The 16166-nt window shown below is 43.6% G+C and overlaps 2 protein-coding genes across 2 annotated transcripts in view; both read left to right on the top strand.

Annotated features, from left to right (window-relative positions):
* Positions 1-16166, top strand: part of LOC143749653 (ly6/PLAUR domain-containing protein 2-like) — a 549686-nt gene that overhangs the window by 212238 nt on the left and 321282 nt on the right. The gene's annotated exons all lie outside the window — the stretch shown is intronic.
* On the top strand, positions 4494-5506 carry LOC143749652 (ly6/PLAUR domain-containing protein 2-like). The gene is made up of 4 exons (XM_077242075.1): positions 4494-4556; positions 4641-4760; positions 4870-4980; positions 5319-5506. Exons 1-4 carry the CDS (start codon positions 4508-4510, stop codon positions 5384-5386), a joined length of 348 nt encoding a protein of 115 aa, XP_077098190.1. The 5' UTR covers positions 4494-4507; the 3' UTR covers positions 5387-5506.

The raw sequence follows: 16166 nt of genomic DNA, 5'->3' as shown, positions 1-16166 counted from the left end.
CCGGGTGAGGCCTGTAACCTGGCGACCACAGCATGTGGGAGCTCACACCCAGGAAGGCCTAAGAGGCCTAAAAACCTGGTGACCACAGTGTGTGGGAACCCACATTCAGGAAGGCCAGATGAGGCCTGTAACCTGACCTGTAGAAGCTCATGGGGGCTCACACTCAGGAAGGCAGGGTGAGGCCTATAACCTGGCGACCACAGTATGTGGGAGCTTATATCCAGGAAGGCCGGGTGAGGCCTGTAACCTGGCGACCACAGTATGTGGGAGCTCACATTCAGGAAGGCCGGGTGAGGCCTGTAACCTGGCGACCACAGTAGGTGGGAGATCATATCAGGAAGGCCAGAGAGGCCTATAACCTGGCGACCACAGTAGGTCGTACTCAGGAAGGCCGGTGAGGCCTGTAAACTGGCGACCCCAGTATGTGGGAGCTCATATTCAGGAAGGCCGGGTGAGGCCTGTAACCTGGTGACCACAGTATGTGGGAGCCCATATTCAGGAAGGCCAGGTGAGGCCTGTAACCTGGCGACCACATTAGGTGGGATCTCATCCACAGTGCGTGGGAGCTCATAACCAGGAAGGCCGGATGAGGCCTGTAACCTGGCGACCACAGTATGTGGGAGCCCATAACCAGGAAGGCCGGCTGGGGCCTGTCACCTGCCACAGAATGTGCCGGGCCACAGTATCTGGGAGCTCACATTCAGGGAGGCCGTGTGAGGCCTGTGACCTGACATGTAGAAGCCCATCACCAGGAAGGCCGGTGAGGCCCGTAACCTGGCAACCACAGTATGTGGGAGCTCACACTCAGGAAGGCCGAGTGAGGCCTGTAACCTGGCGACCACAGTATGTGGGAACTCACATTCAGGGAGGCCGGGAGAGGCCTGCAACCTGACATGTAGAAGCCCATCACCAGGAAGGCCGGTGAGGCCTGTCACCTGGCGACCACAGTGTGTGGGAGCTCATAACCAGGAAGGCCGGATGAGGCCTGTAACCTGGCGACCACAGTTTGTGGGAGCTCATAACCAGGAAGGCCAGATGAGGCCTGTAACCTGGCGACCACAGTATGTGGGAGCTCACACTCAGGGAGGCCGGGTGAGGCCTACAACCTGACAACCACAGTGTGTGGGAGCTCACGTTCAGGGTGGCCGGGTGAGGCCAGCAACCTGACAACCACAGTATGTGGGAGCTCACATTCAGGGAGGCCGGGTGAGGCCTGCAACCTGACAACCACAGTATGTGGGAGCTCACATTCAGGAAGGCCGGGTAAGGCCTGTAACCTGACATGTGGAAGCTCATAACCCGGAAGGCCTGGCGAGGCCTGTAACCTGGCAACCACAGTGTGTGGGAGCTCGACTCACAACCTTGCTCACCAAACATGTCCCCGGCTCTGTACAGGAGGCGAGTTCTGAAAAAGAAGAGAAAAATGTTATTTGCGCAAAAGAACATTTTCACTCAGCATAAAACCTGCAGCATGCGGAATGAGGCACACCGGGAGTCAGAAACTCAGTAACCCCCTCTTTCTTTTCTTTCTTTTTTTTACTGTTTCACAAGTAAAGGTAAGGCGCTCCTATCAACCAAGCTGAAGCGGGCCATCAGAGAATCCATGAGCTCATCATGGGCCCCGCCCCAGGCCTGATGTAGGAGGAGCCTGGGAGCGATGGTGGATAGGAAACAAGATCCAGGGAGGTTAACGTTTGGTCTGAGAACGTTTGCTCTGGATCACCTCCCTGAGATCGTGCCTCACGCGGGAGTTACGACTCCTGCGCGCCCTGCTCCCTCTGCTAGGAGGAGGGGGCGCGCGGGAAGCGACACTGGCCTTCTGGGTCTGTCTGTGATCCTCAGACCACGACGGACCAGGCCCTCCCGCCTGCCTGGGCTGGGCCGAGGACCTCCGCGGTATGCAGCTCTTAAACGCCGCAGAGCGTGCCCTCGCCTCCCTGAACTTATCGACCACCGTGTCGACAGAAGGTCCGAAAAGCTCGGAAGGCGAAACCGGCGAATCGAGGAGAAAGGTCTTTTCTTTCTCCCCAATGTCAGCCTGGTTGAGCCACAGATGCCTCTCCGTGGCCAACATTAGCCGCCATCGAACGACCGATGGAGGCAGCAGACTGTTTGGTGGCCCGGAGAGACAAATCCGTGGTGCGGCGCAGCTCTGCGACCGCGTCAGGGGACAGACCGGCCCCCTGATCGAGGTCCCGCAGCAGGTCGGCCTGGTAGGCCTGAAGGACCGCGAGGGTGTGCAGAACCGCTCCTGCCTGACCTGCTGCTGTGTACGCTCTGCCATTCAAGCGTGATGTAGTCTTAAGCGGCTTGGATGGCAGGGACGGAGCTCCTAGTGACGAAGACCGACCAGAGGCGAGATAGTTGGCCAACGTCTCGTCCACTGGTGGCATCGACACATACCCGTGCTCCGCGGCCCCATCCACAGCAGCGAAATTATTCCGCTGATGCAGATGAAGACGCGCAGAGAACGGGTTCTTCCATGCCTTCTCGATCTCAGAGTGGAGATCAAGAAGGAATGGAAGGCTCGTCCGGGCTGGTGGTTTATGGGAAGGGAGGAACCGATCGTCCAAAATACCACGAGCAGGTTCCTCCCGGACGCGCCTCCACTGTAGCTGTAATCTGTTGGTGGCGCGCCCCATAACATCCACCAACTCAGCGTACACTGGGCAGGAGGGCTGAGATGGTTCAGTCTCAACCAGACTGACATCATCAGCAGCCAACTCCTGCCCGGCCCGAAGAGAACCGGTTACAGATCCATCAGAAAGAGAAAGAACCTCTTCAACATCGACCTGTAACTCACCCTCGTCAGCTGGCAGATCATCCGCGAGGTTAACGCCCCTCTCCAGACGATCTGCCAGCTCCATCTGAGAGCCCCACGAGCTCACGCGCCGCTGAGCCTCAGCCCGAGCGGGACCAACACCGCGGGGTTCAGATGCCGCGCCCACTTCCCTCGAGAAGTGGGACAGACGAGAACGGAGCGTTTTCAGAGAAAAACGCTCACAGTTTGCGCAGGAAGCTCCCTCGAGAACTTCCCGCGCGTGCTCTTCTCCCAGGCAGAAAACGCACAAATCGTGTGAATCCTCCGGTGTCAAATATCTGGGACACGGGTCGGAACACTTGCGGAAAGTATTTCTCCCCTTCTCTGCACGCTTCATTTTTGTTGACTACTCAAAAACAGACAAACAGTCCCTGAAGACGAAAAGGATGTTGTCACGGTCTCAAGGCGCCCTTTTTATACATCCAGGTTGCGTGCTCATCATTCGAGCTGATGAAGCACGGGCTGTCGCCGGTCAACATGATTGTTGTGAGTTGATACTTGATTTCAGACACCTGTCACGCCTGAGGCGTTCCCCATAGCGTCGATGACGTATTGTTGAGTTCCCTTCGAAAGGGAACTGCTGCACTTGTGACAGGGCACATGTTTAACTGAAAGAACGAGCAGAGAGAGAGAGAGACCCGGTCGCGCGCGAGCACTCTCTCACTTCGGAGTCAGGCAAGCTCCATCAGTTAGTAAACACACAAGTACATCTGATTGAACATGATTTATTTTCATCACCAATTATAGTAGAACAGCTTTCTCAAGCAGTTTGTGATGCATTTTGGAAACAGGAGATGAGCCCCTGGTCTAACGCACAACCTGGCTTGAGAAGCCCGTTCTCAAAGACTTACTTTTAGTCATTATTTGGGTAGCACACATATTCTGAATGCCTTCGGCAGAATTCAAATGAGCAATTTTAATCTAGATTAATTCCAAGATTCCAGTGAGATTAATCTAGATTAAAAAAATTAATCTATGCCCACCACTAATATATATATATATATATATATATATATATATATATATAATTCAATTATTTATATAGCCTAAATAAAATATATAAATTACATTTGCTTGAAATGGAAATAACCCATACTGAGCTAAAATTAGCCCAGTCGGTGTGAGCAGAATTTGGGTTAAATTGTGCAACCCAACCCTGCTGGGTTAAAATATCTAACTCAACTTGCGGGGTACTTTAACCCAGCATTTGTTATGTCCAAAATTTACCCAGCTAGTGCTGGGTTGCCAAATGGGTTGTTTTTAACCCAGCTATTTTTGGAGTGTAGAAACTGTAGAATGGGTTTACCAAAAACGGTTAACCAAAGAAAAGGACTTCTTGTTACAGTATAATTGATTTATCTCAAACAATAACCTCAATTTTAGAAATATGCGTGAGCATGTGTGTGAGACAATATTTGAGATATGTCAACAAAGAGCAGCATGGACTAGGAATAGGTAATGATTGCGTAATCATCAAAGTGCTTCTGGAGAAGTACTGGGAGGGAGACAAAGCGCTTTTCCACAGAAATTAAATGAGACCCGATCTGTTTAAGTGTCCGATTACCTTTTCTTAGTAACTGCCATAGTTCATTGGGGACGTCACAAAGAGTCCTAAACCCACCCCTGAACAGACATAAAAGAAACCGAAGCATTACTTCTGTACAGTCATTCAGTTCCTGACACAAGATGAATCTGCAGGTCTCCGTCGTTCTTCTTTTCATTTCTCTCACTGGAGGTAAAGAAAACAGCAAGTATTGAAATGTATTATTTGCTAATCATACTGTAGAGTGCTGACTCAATGTCTTTCTCTGTCTGTAAGGTTATTCTCTCAAGTGTTACTCCTGCACATCTGTGACGGGAGCTTCATGTAAAGTAAAAGAGGAGATATGTGAAGCTGGAGTTGCTAAATGTTCAAGCATTAAGGTTGAATCATCCATCAGTAAGTCCAGTATAACGTGGGAATCTGCTGTAGTGATACCGCTGGAGAGAAAGTATACTTGGAATTGTTTTATTATCTTATTATATGGACATTTATGTATTCTTTACAGGTTCTGGCATAAATAAAGGGTGCGCATCTGAATGTGTACCAGGGACTGTAACGATAGCAGGAGTGACAACGACTAAGAGCTGCTGCAACACTGATCTTTGCAATGCCGCAGGTATTGGCCTTTGTTTGATCATGCGCTAGCAGTTTGATTTCATCCACAGTTACAGTCCAATTATACAAACAATAATTCAATATGAACAAGTGATTATTAATAAGCAGCACAATATCAAAAGTAGTCAAAAATAGTGTAAAGCTCAAGCAACATGAAAAGAAGAAGCTTATGAATTAGTCTAGTACTTTCAGAATTTTTATTGTTTTAAAAAACTGTGAGAAATTTATCAACAATGAACATGCCATTTTCATAATTATTATTATCGTTATTATTATTATTATTATATGTATTAGCAGTGGAGTGTTAATTAATACAAATTTCCTTCCTGTGTTGATTAGATGGCGTGTATAAGGGAAGCTTCCTCTTGCTGGTGTCTCCTCTGCTCTTCTACTTCCTGTTTCAGTGAGTCCAGCTGAACTTCAGATTCCACAGCAAAGACCATCAAACAAACTCAATATGATACACAATCTGAATAAAGCTTGTTTGTTGCTCTGCTGTTCTTTGGTTTAAGGAACTGAAAATATGTACTTTTAAAAAAATTAAAACATGAATTTTCTTTGCATAAAGGAAAAGTTATTATAGAATGTAATAAAGAATTAAAGAAAAACTTTGTCTTTTTAACAGTGTGATGAACGTCTGTAATAAAATATTTACTTATGTGTAATAAACTTCTCTCTCAGTAAGTGACTGGAAATTTATTTGACTTTTTGTTCAATTAGTAAGTGTCACGGGTGGTGGTATATAAGTAGAGCATGAAGACAAAGACTGCAAGAACACAAGCCCTGTGTTCAGAATCGCCCCCTATAACTTTAAATAAGACATTTGAGGGGACAGCCATTTTTAGTGGTGTCCGAAACCTTAGTGGACATTATCGAGTGCACTCATTCAATCCCATAGTGCACCGCAGTAACAAATGTGCAACTGATCCGGGCACTCAACGGCTAAAGAATACACTGATTTTACGCATCCGCTATGGCGAATTCGAAAGCAAGAGAGAGAGTATTCGGGGCACTACCTGTCACTTTAGAGTGATTTATTACCCCCCATAAAACCCCGTCCCTCTCCGTATATGACACCGTGGGAATTTCCCACGGTAGACCACGCCCCTTCCGGATTGGTCATGTGACCGTGGGATTTCCCAAAGGTACTCAGGTACTCGTTAAAACACATACATTTTAAAAGCATGAGTTGCAAACATGTTCTAGAATTAAAATTTTATCATGCAAATAGTTTTACTTTCTAACATACGTTTGAAGAAAAGTTGTACTTTTACAATTAACTAGTGTTTAAAGGTATTGAAAATGTCATATAATGTTTAAAAAGGTCTTACGTTTTTACAAAACTCCGGGAGTGATTCCTCTGTTCATGTTAATAAAAGAGACAAGAAAAATGTAATATTCAAACACATATTTGAACTATAATACTTTTCTGTTAAAATGAGAAATGGTGCTAGCAACTTACCGTGGTGACATCCTGACATTTTTTTTTTTCGTGTAGAGCCTCGATTCGGTTGACTGTTCTGATCGAAGTGAAAAGTTTGAATGAAATGCCCGTTCACAAATTAAAGATTGCACTTCGTGATTTCAAAAACACCTTTTTCCCGCGCATTCTTTAAATGCGAGAAGAAAACTCCGTTTTGTAAAGAACAAAGACATTGGTTTCCAAAAAGGCACCGTGAGAAGCGGTGTGAAACACCTGCGCTCACTTCCGCGCTCCGATCAGAAATGGCTGAACAGGAGTGGTACGGTGCACCAGACACTGACTCCTCCCACGACACACCTCCACACCTGGACCATGGGAGATAGAACACAGAGTTCACACGCACACACACACATCTCCACACCTGGACCACGGGACGATAGAACACACACACACACACACACACACACACACACGCACACGCACACACGCACACGCACACACACGCACACACACACACGCACACACACACACGCACACACACACGCGCACACACACACGCGTCACAATGTCTGACCCCTGGTGTTTGTCCCATGCTGCGGCGCCCTGCAAGTGTTATTTCGTGAGAGGTCGAGAATTATTTCATTGCTGAGGTTATCTGATGAGATCGGGGTGTATGAGCGAGACAGTCGCCATATGCTTTTCTAGTTGTAAAATCAAATATCAGAATCCCTACCACATGCAGAGTTGAAAGATGTTCTTTGAAAAAAGAATGCGCGGGAAAAAGGTGTTTTTGAAATCACGAAGTGCAATCTTTAATTTGTGAACAGGCATTTCATTCAAACTTTTCACTTCGATCAGAACAGTCAACCGAATCGAGGCTCTACACGAAAAAAAAAAAATGTCAGGAGGTCACCACGGTAAGTTGCTAGCAACATTTCTCATTTTAACAGAAAAGTATTATAGTTCAAATATGTGTTTGAATATTACATTTTTCTTCTCTCTTTTATTAACATGAACAGAGGAATCACTCCCGGATTTATATTATTATGGCGATTTAGCAGAAATTCTGGATTCTCTTTGTGAGTATTTTTATAAAATATTCAAATTATTTATACATTTTATTGAAATGGTTAGCATCAGTAACATATATTTGTTTTCATTTTAGATGACGAATCCTTTTAAGAGGGAGTTTTACACAGTTTTTTACAAGACAATACAGTAGATAGCGTCGAACTCCGTCAGCCACAGACTTCTGTTTCCACAACACCACAAACTCAGACTTCGGAGGGGGATCCGCACGCGTCATTGGACGAGTCCGTGCAAGCGTATGATAACGTCACCTCTTGGGGTAGTCCTGAAGTGTCTGTCTGTGGACAGCCAAACAGATCGCCGGAGGTTGAAGTGAACGCACCTGACATAAGCGAGTCGTATCAGAGGCCTTCAGGCAGCTACGGGAACGGAAATTATAACGAGCGCACACATCGTCCTACCTCTTGGAGAGGAATAAAGCGTCTTCGTGATGTTTATGGAGAATATGATTCAGACAATGGGGCACAATTAGGATATCCAAACGACGGTAGGCAACATGAGAATCATCATTATGTTTATTCGTTGAATATTTGAATAATAAAATGAATATTATTTCTCCAGGACAAAACTCCACTGATGAATGTACATCGACGACGAAATTACCAAGAGCCCGAAGCCGGAGGATCATACAAGAAACGAGACACGGATTTACCCGTGTCTCACAGCTCATACGGAAGCTCACCGGAAGATAGTGGTAAGATACTATACATTTTTTGTCTTATCATATGTAATAAATAATACATATAATAATTATTGTTATGTTTTCTTCTAGTACAAGATCATGATGAAAGAGAATTGAATATATTCCTCGAATCCCAAGCAGCTGTATTGGATATAATTGAGCCTGAACAGAATTCATCAGACACCAGTGACTCCGGAGAATCTGCGGAACTGTTGCCAACTATTTTCAAAGGAAAGTAGCTAAAGGATCGTGCACTTGCGCGTGCAGAGGATTGAAGCGCCTTCAGACAGGACGCGGAATGCGCATTAACCCATTAATTTCAAGGACTTCCAAAGATACATAACAGCTACAAGTGTATGCACTATGCAAGCACTATACCGTATACAGGATTCACCCTATACTTTATCGACACAAATTGATAAGTCAAACAGCCATCCCCAAATAGTCTATAGCTACATAGGCTGTCTTTGACTTGAACAAGGGTTAAATTACTCGTCAGGTTACACAAGAATACCATAATCCATCCGTTCAAATAGGCCTAATGGTGTGTTCGCACCGAACGCGAATAGAGCGTCAAATACGAGTCTATCGCGTCTAATTAGATATATTCGAGCAAATAATTCAATTCGCGTTCGTGTGAACGCACAGTAAGACATCGAGAGCCACGCAGACCTATAACAACCCAGCCACAACATATAATAGTGAATAACATGCCTTACCTTAACACAGAATGGATTTCAAGGACTTCGCGCGCAGATCAATGGCCTCCACCGTTTATATTTATTCTACGAATCTTTGAGTTAACATGTACTAAACATGATTGGAATTTGCACCGCAGCACCACCACACCTTGATGCTCATGACAATAATAGCATGTGTAGTTATCTTTATTGAAGTGAATTAGGTTTAAATCGCCGTCATGCATGCATGAATGGATATTTTTGCTATTTTAGACATAATTCTCCATGATGATCACATTACACAAAACTGAAATTGCACGTCAAAATAAAACATTGTCAATATTTTTTGAGACCCCCCCAAAATTTCACGAATCACGTTTTCAGGGGAGCCCATGTCTTATTAAGGGGAACCAAGCTCCCCCTAGCTCCCCCGTAGTTCGCACCCTGCTCATTACCTATTTTATTTTTGTCAGACAATAGAACAAGTAGCTATGATAGTGAATGACAACATTTTTTTTATATGTGTAAAATTATCTGAATTGAGAGAGTTCGGGAACTGGGTGAAAGCTCTGTGATAGTGACTATTAAAAGTAATAAGCACAATAAAATAAATTAAAATGGTCAAACAAAACTCTTTAAAAATAAAACAAAAGAGAAGCAGATAAGTGACAAGTCCGTGGGGGAAAAGAAATCTGGCGCGCACTCAACACATGAATGTGCTGCTGCTCGTCTCAGCCATTCACTGAACAAGGTAGATGCAGTTAGAGAGAGTGACGGCAGGGAGAAAGCAAGACTTCGCGCTCGCAGAACAGTACTGGCAACATCTGGAGGTTACTGAGGTTTGTCTAAAAAGTCGCTAGATTTGTAGCTAGTCGCTTTTAAAAAAAAATGCCGCTAAAGCGGTCTGAAACGTCGCTAAAAATAGCAACAAAGGCGCTAAGTTGGCAACACTGATCTGCGGGTGCCTTTAGACCGTTATTCAGCAAGCGGGATTTTCAGAAGTTGAGTTATGAAACATTTCTCAGCGCCAACCGGAATTTCCTATTTAGATGTTGTGTCACAGCCCTTATCGTATCAGCAAACCGAAGGACTGCTGTTTGATTCACAATCGACAATAGTCGGACTTCTACGTACGATTGCTGATCGCCAAAACCAACAAGAGTTTTACGGCTATGAGACGATGAGTCAAGCTGAGCGTACTAGATTTGATCTATGGTATGCAGGCGTATCGGGTTTGTTTGACTTAAAAAAGGACCTAGCTTTTTACTGTCGGAATGACGTGATTATTCTACGTCAGGCCTGTTTGAGTTATAGGGATGAGTTTTTAAAAATCACAAACATTGATCCATTTAAATCAGTAACACTAGCAGGAACGTGTATGAAAGTATTCAAAACTAATTTTCTGACACGTGACACACTGGCTCTCACCCACAGCCACGCGTACGTTAATCAACAAAAAACTTTTTCAAATTCATCTATACAGTGGTTAGAATATTTCCAAAAAAAAGCATAACGTAGATGTGCAACATGCTTTAAATCATGATGAAGTCAAATTCGGTCCCTATCATGTTGATGGGTATTACGAGAGCAATGAGGCGTGAAAACAGTTTTAGAGTATTTAGGATGTTTTTTTCATGGGTATTCTTGCAGATTTAAGGCTGAAGAAATTCAACCCTTATCAAAAAAGTCTTTTGGATCTCTCAGGAGACAGTCGGATGACAAACTAGAGACCCTGCGTAAAATGTATTCCTTGCGTGTGATCTCTATATGGGCATGTGAATGGGACAATGCAAAACAGTCAGATCCGGACGTCATGCGGTTTATGCAATCTTACGAAGCGCCTGAGAGGCTGAAACCACGCAATGCTTTATATGGTGGCCGCACTAACGCGTATAAGTTGTACCACAAAACTGCCTAGGATGAGAGGGTGGATTATTATGATTTCACATCGTTGTATCCGTACGTACAATCATGTAAAACCTATCCTGTTGGCCACCCTAAAATAATTTAAGGATTTTGAGCCTATAGAGAATTATTTTGGTCTCATCAAAGCCGTCGTCCTACCCCCTTGCAAGCTATTTCACCCCGTACTGCCTTACAGGTGCTCTGGTAAGCTAATGTTTCCTTTGTGTAGGACTTGTGCAGAGAATCAGACTCAAAACCCTCAGTGCAGTCATATGGATGCAGACAGGTGTATTAAAGGGTCGTGGGTCTCCGTCGAATTACAGCTTGCTATTCAACATGGGTATAAAGTGTTGAAAATGGATGAAGTATGGCATTTTGAACAGACATCTGACACCTTGTTCAGTGGTTATGTAAATACATTTCTAAAATTCAAACAGGAAGCCTCAGGCTTTCCCAGACATGTGGTGACAGACTAAGACAAGTCTTATGTCGACGATTATCTTGAAAACCAGTGTGTTAGTTTGGATGTTTCTAATATTTCACACAACCCTGCCAAAATATCTATAAGTAAGCTAATCCTGAACACATTGTGGGGTCGGTTCTCATTGCGTACCCATCCCCTGATCGCGGAGCTTCTGACAGATCCAGAAGAGTTCACGTATGTGAAAAACATGTCTCTTTTGTATCTGATACCGTCACATTAATCCAATGGTCTTATGCTGAACAAGACCCCTCTCCCACTCGCGATGTTAATGTGTTTATCGGAGCATTCACCACTGCATACGCGCAACTTGAGCTCTATAATCTTTTGGATAAATTAAATGAGCGTGTCCTTTACGCCGATACAGATTCAGTCATCTTTGTATCGAAAAATGGGGAATGGATCCCTGAAACAGGTGCATATCTCGAACAGCTCACAAGCGAGTTAGAACCAGACGATTGGATAGAAGTGTTTTCTTCTTCTGGTCCGAAATCTTACGGGTACTGTACTGCAAATGGATATACATGTCTCAAAGCAAAAGGCATTACGCTTCACGCCGAGAACGCACAAATAGTCACGTTGCAGAGTCTGATCGGTCTAGTGCGCTCACATGTTGAGACAGGTGTCAGTCTGCACCTGCTCGCTAGCTCAGACACCATCACGCGCAATAAGTGGCGTTTCACATTGCATAATAAAACAGTTGCGAAAAGTTTCAGAATAGTGTACGACAAACGCGTCCTTCTACCAGACTATACAACATTGCCTTATGGGTTTTATAAAATATTTTGTGAATATGTGTGAAATTTATGTTTTTGACTACAGATTGCAACATCCGTTTTCTGGGGTTGTTAGTGGTCCTAGCAACAGTGGCAAGACTTTTTTTGTGAAATCTCTAATGTATAAGTCTGACAAAATGTGTTCTGTAAAGTCTGATAATTTTGTGTACATATATACATCCTGGCAGCCTTTATACGATGAATTGTTGCATACTTTTGATATTAAATTCATTGAAAACATTCCAAAGAAACTGGAAGATGATACTTTATTTCCCCCCGATAAACATTCATTATTAATACTGGATGATGTTATGACACACGCTGCGTCCAATCCAGAAGTCGCTAAAGTTTTTACTCAGTACACTCATCACTGTCAGGGTTCCGTCCTGGCAGCTTTGTCTATGTCTTTGTTTCATGTCTCTATGTTTGTGTTGTGCTTAAACATGTGGTTTTGTTTGTTTGCCATGTGCTCCTTTGTTCCTGCCTCCTTGTTTCCCTTTACCACGCCCTCTTGTCTAGTTGAGTCCTCGTTTGTCTGAGTGTTGTCACCTGTTCCTTGTCCGAGTGTTATCGCCTGTTCCTCATGTTCTCTGCTCCCTTGTTTGAGTCCTCGTTTACCTGAGTGTGTACACCTGTTCCTCTTGTTCTTAGCTCCCTTTATATGTGTGCTCTTTCCCTCATGTGTTGCCAGTTCGTTATATGTTGTGCCACTGTGAACTTCTGAGCTAAATAGTTTGTTACCAAAGTCATTAGTGTTTCTTTTGTAAAGGTTTTATTTGTGCTTTAGTTTTGGCTTAGGTTCTGTCTCTCTTGTCCCTTTTTCCAGACCTGTCCTGCTAAGCAGAGCATCCCTGACTGCTTTCTCCCTTTTGCTTTGGAGCAAGCCTAGTGCTGAGTCTGATATCCCTGTGTACCTTGCTGTTGTACGTGGATTTCCTGTCTGGCTACTGCTGGTATTCTCTGGTTTCACTCTGCTCTGCCATTGCTACTCTCCAGCCTACAGACATCTTGTGCAATTATCAACGGCAGCTCGGCTAGCTTCAACTTCTGTCTTTGTGTCATTCTTGCCTATTGTTTGAACTGTTCACCTCTCCCACCACTTCATGTCATCTGTCTGTAAATAAATCTGTTAACTCACATTCTGCATTTGAGTCTTCCTTCATAGACCCGTGACAATCAAAACAAGATTAGCTGTTTATTGTTGATACAGAATCTATTCTTCCATGGCAAATCTAGCAGAACTATAAGTCTTAATGCTAACTATTTAAAAAACCCCGTGATAAACAGCAGATAGGGGTTTTGGGGTGACAGATGTTTCCAACCTGTACAAAGTTTTTTATTGAGGCCTACCAAGATGCTACCGAGCGACCTTACAGCTATTTATTGGTAGATTATGAAACACAAACGCCTGAAATTCCGTCTCAGATCGGACTTATTGTCTGAGTATCCGGTGGTGGTGTACGTTCAGAAGGAGACTTAGCGATGAGTTTCGAGGCTTTCCGGAAACCTGTACCTTTTAAAGTTATTATACAAGGCTACACCCAAGCAACGGCGAGTTATTCTGCATTCAGCCCCCGACGAGTTAATACTAGCATTATGCGAAGTTGCCTTAAATATACTTCATGGAACAATTCCTTTTACTACGAAGCAACATAATTCTTTAAAAAGAAGAAAAAATGAAATAAAGTATGTTGCTAATAAAAAGATTAATATAGTCAGGAAGAGGTGTATGATTAATCAAAGAGGTGGCTTTCTACTTCCATTATTATCAGTAGCTCTCCCGTTTATAACCAGTCTGATAACTAGAAACTGAACCTAAAAAGGATGGACCACACCGAAAAAATGTATCTAGTACCAAAGCATCAATTGAACAGATTGAGGTCTGCACTGCCTCGAGAAAATATTCATACGCTCGTGGAGGATAATCTGGACTCATCTATTAGAGATATATTACGGAGACATGATCTGGACACACACGAAAAAGCAAAACTTTACACTAATGCTTTACAACGATTTATTAATGTGGTAAAACACCATGATATGGAAAGTAACACTCTAACCCTTACAATGCCTCAAGAGACAACTGACACCCCCATAGTACCGGAAATAGCACCAGTGACATCACTGATGATGCAATCGTATCAGAGGTACTAAACAATGCGTCTCAGAGAAGCTTAAAAAATGTAAAATATATTATGGATAAAATGTCCAAAGCCAAACATCTGGCATCATGGACTGACAATGGAGGGTTTGTTTATAAAGGACGAATCATTCCCGGATCCCATGTGTTTGATCTACTGAAAAGTGTGACGTCACCGCAGATGATGCGTGACAACAGGCTTCCGATGGGGTGGTGCGAGTTTCTGGATGCGTTTGCAGAACTACACATACCTTATTCGACCGTAACCAACCAACATGTTAGGCACACGATTGAATCGCTTAAAAGAAAAACAACCGATGGAGGTATTGAATTGCTTAAAAGAAAAACACCCGATGGTGATTTTGAGACTGTACCACCTAAAACGTAGAAAAAGGTTGGATATCATGACTCAGCAACACACATACATTCAAACACACTGGATGAAAGTGTATTTAATTGCATTAGACACTAAACACTGGCTGAAATTTTAACGAATATATGTGTTGATGTAACAGAGTTTGTCTGTTTTACAAATATAACCATATGGGTGTATGCACTGTATACACTTAAATGATTTACTATCACAGGCACGGGGTTTCAATTTTTTCACAAAAAGAGATACCATAGAATAATTTTTTATTAGATTATCATTATGGTAAAATTTCATTATATTTTTATACTCAAACCCTCGCGATATATGATACAGAAAAAAGACACAATGCTGTCCGCAGGTGACAGATCTATAATCTTGTACTTGTCTGGTACAATAATGAACATGTGTAGAATTCTTTTTTAGAAAATCTTAAATAGATCTCGGAAAACAAACTGCATCTGGTGGATTACCGAAGCTGTCGAAATAACATGCGAAACCACCTCGAACTATGTACATTGCTAGCCAGTGCTGACCCGGATCGCCCGAAGCATCTGTATTAGAAATTAACAGGGCAGGTACATCTAACAACGTTTCTTTGGGGAGGTAGTCGCTAGGAAACACTCCTAGAAAATTGATATCACATATGTTGTCCATGATTCCTGTCAACTGAATCGTGTTCATTTCAACCCCCTTCAGTAGTGTTCAGCAAGCACCTATCTTCGGTTTGATATTTCAAGAAGAGAGTCAAAGGTTGCATAAATCAAAAGGTTCACCGTGTGCTCTAGAGGCTCTCTAAAACGTGCTTCTAATCTAATATTTCCTGATCTAGTAATTGACACATGCTGTCCAAATTCATCGTCGGGTGTCAGGTTGAATGCGTAGAGAGTGTATCCATTGAGAAAATCCTCTCGGTCTATGGCCAAAGGCTGGTTCTTCAGATGTCTACCTGTCGCAGACACCAGTTGATAAAACTCTCTTACGGCATTTCCTAAGTTATATTGTGGCTGAAACGGGCGCGTGGGGATGTGCACGCCGTCAGAGGTCAGATTTATGAATTAAAGATTATAGTGCTTGAAGGCGAACGGGTTTTTATCATAGGCACCTGTAAACGCCGAGTCATCTGTCATCGCTAAAATGATAGATTTTGGCAGAGTCCCGAGGAAGAGATTTTCATGGTTAGAGACGCGCGTCCCTGCTGGTATGGAGAAATTTTTCACACAGACACGGTCTATAGGATATTTGGCGGTGGCAGAGAGGAGTGCTTGTGCATGTCCCAGACGCACCGCAGGCGATAAAGTGACTCTCTTGACAAAGAGTGAAGCTGAGAGTATTTTTAGTTTATAATCGACAGCGTCAGCACGCATCAAACAGAATGTGTCTTTTGCTCTGGTTAAACGAAGACGAAAATTAACACCGTTCAATAATAGTTTCGGTTGAAAGAATATATCACTGTGTATCGGTGCTAGTAGCTCCACAACATTGCTAGCGTTGGTGAATGCTGCTCTTTTTGTTAAACCTTCGTTACCACCGGCTTGGTCTACTGTGTCCATTCGCCCCGCGGTATCTTTGTAAAAAAGTCCAGCACTAAAGTTACTCTCTAATGTATCTCTCCCATAATTAATGAGCGTTTCTAAAATA

Source organism: Siphateles boraxobius, unplaced genomic scaffold, assembly GCF_051911475.1.
Source record: "Siphateles boraxobius isolate OS27281-9 unplaced genomic scaffold, OSU_SipBor_1 25, whole genome shotgun sequence".
NCBI classification, from domain to species: domain Eukaryota; kingdom Metazoa; phylum Chordata; class Actinopteri; order Cypriniformes; family Leuciscidae; genus Siphateles; species Siphateles boraxobius.
Note: the sequence above shows the minus strand (reverse complement) of the source record. Positions and strands in the feature narration are given on the sequence as shown.

Excerpts from the sequence above, each read along its gene's own strand:
- LOC143749652 (XM_077242075.1), top strand. The coding sequence starts at position 4,508 with ATGAATCTGCAGGTCTCCGTCGTTCTTCTTTTCATTTCTCTCACTGGA. Across the intron at positions 4,761-4,869 it reads TAAGGTTGAATCATCCATCA|GTTCTGGCATAAATAAAGGG; the intron begins GTAAGTCCAGTA and ends TATTCTTTACAG. Across the intron at positions 4,981-5,318 it reads TGATCTTTGCAATGCCGCAG|ATGGCGTGTATAAGGGAAGC; the intron begins GTATTGGCCTTT and ends TGTGTTGATTAG.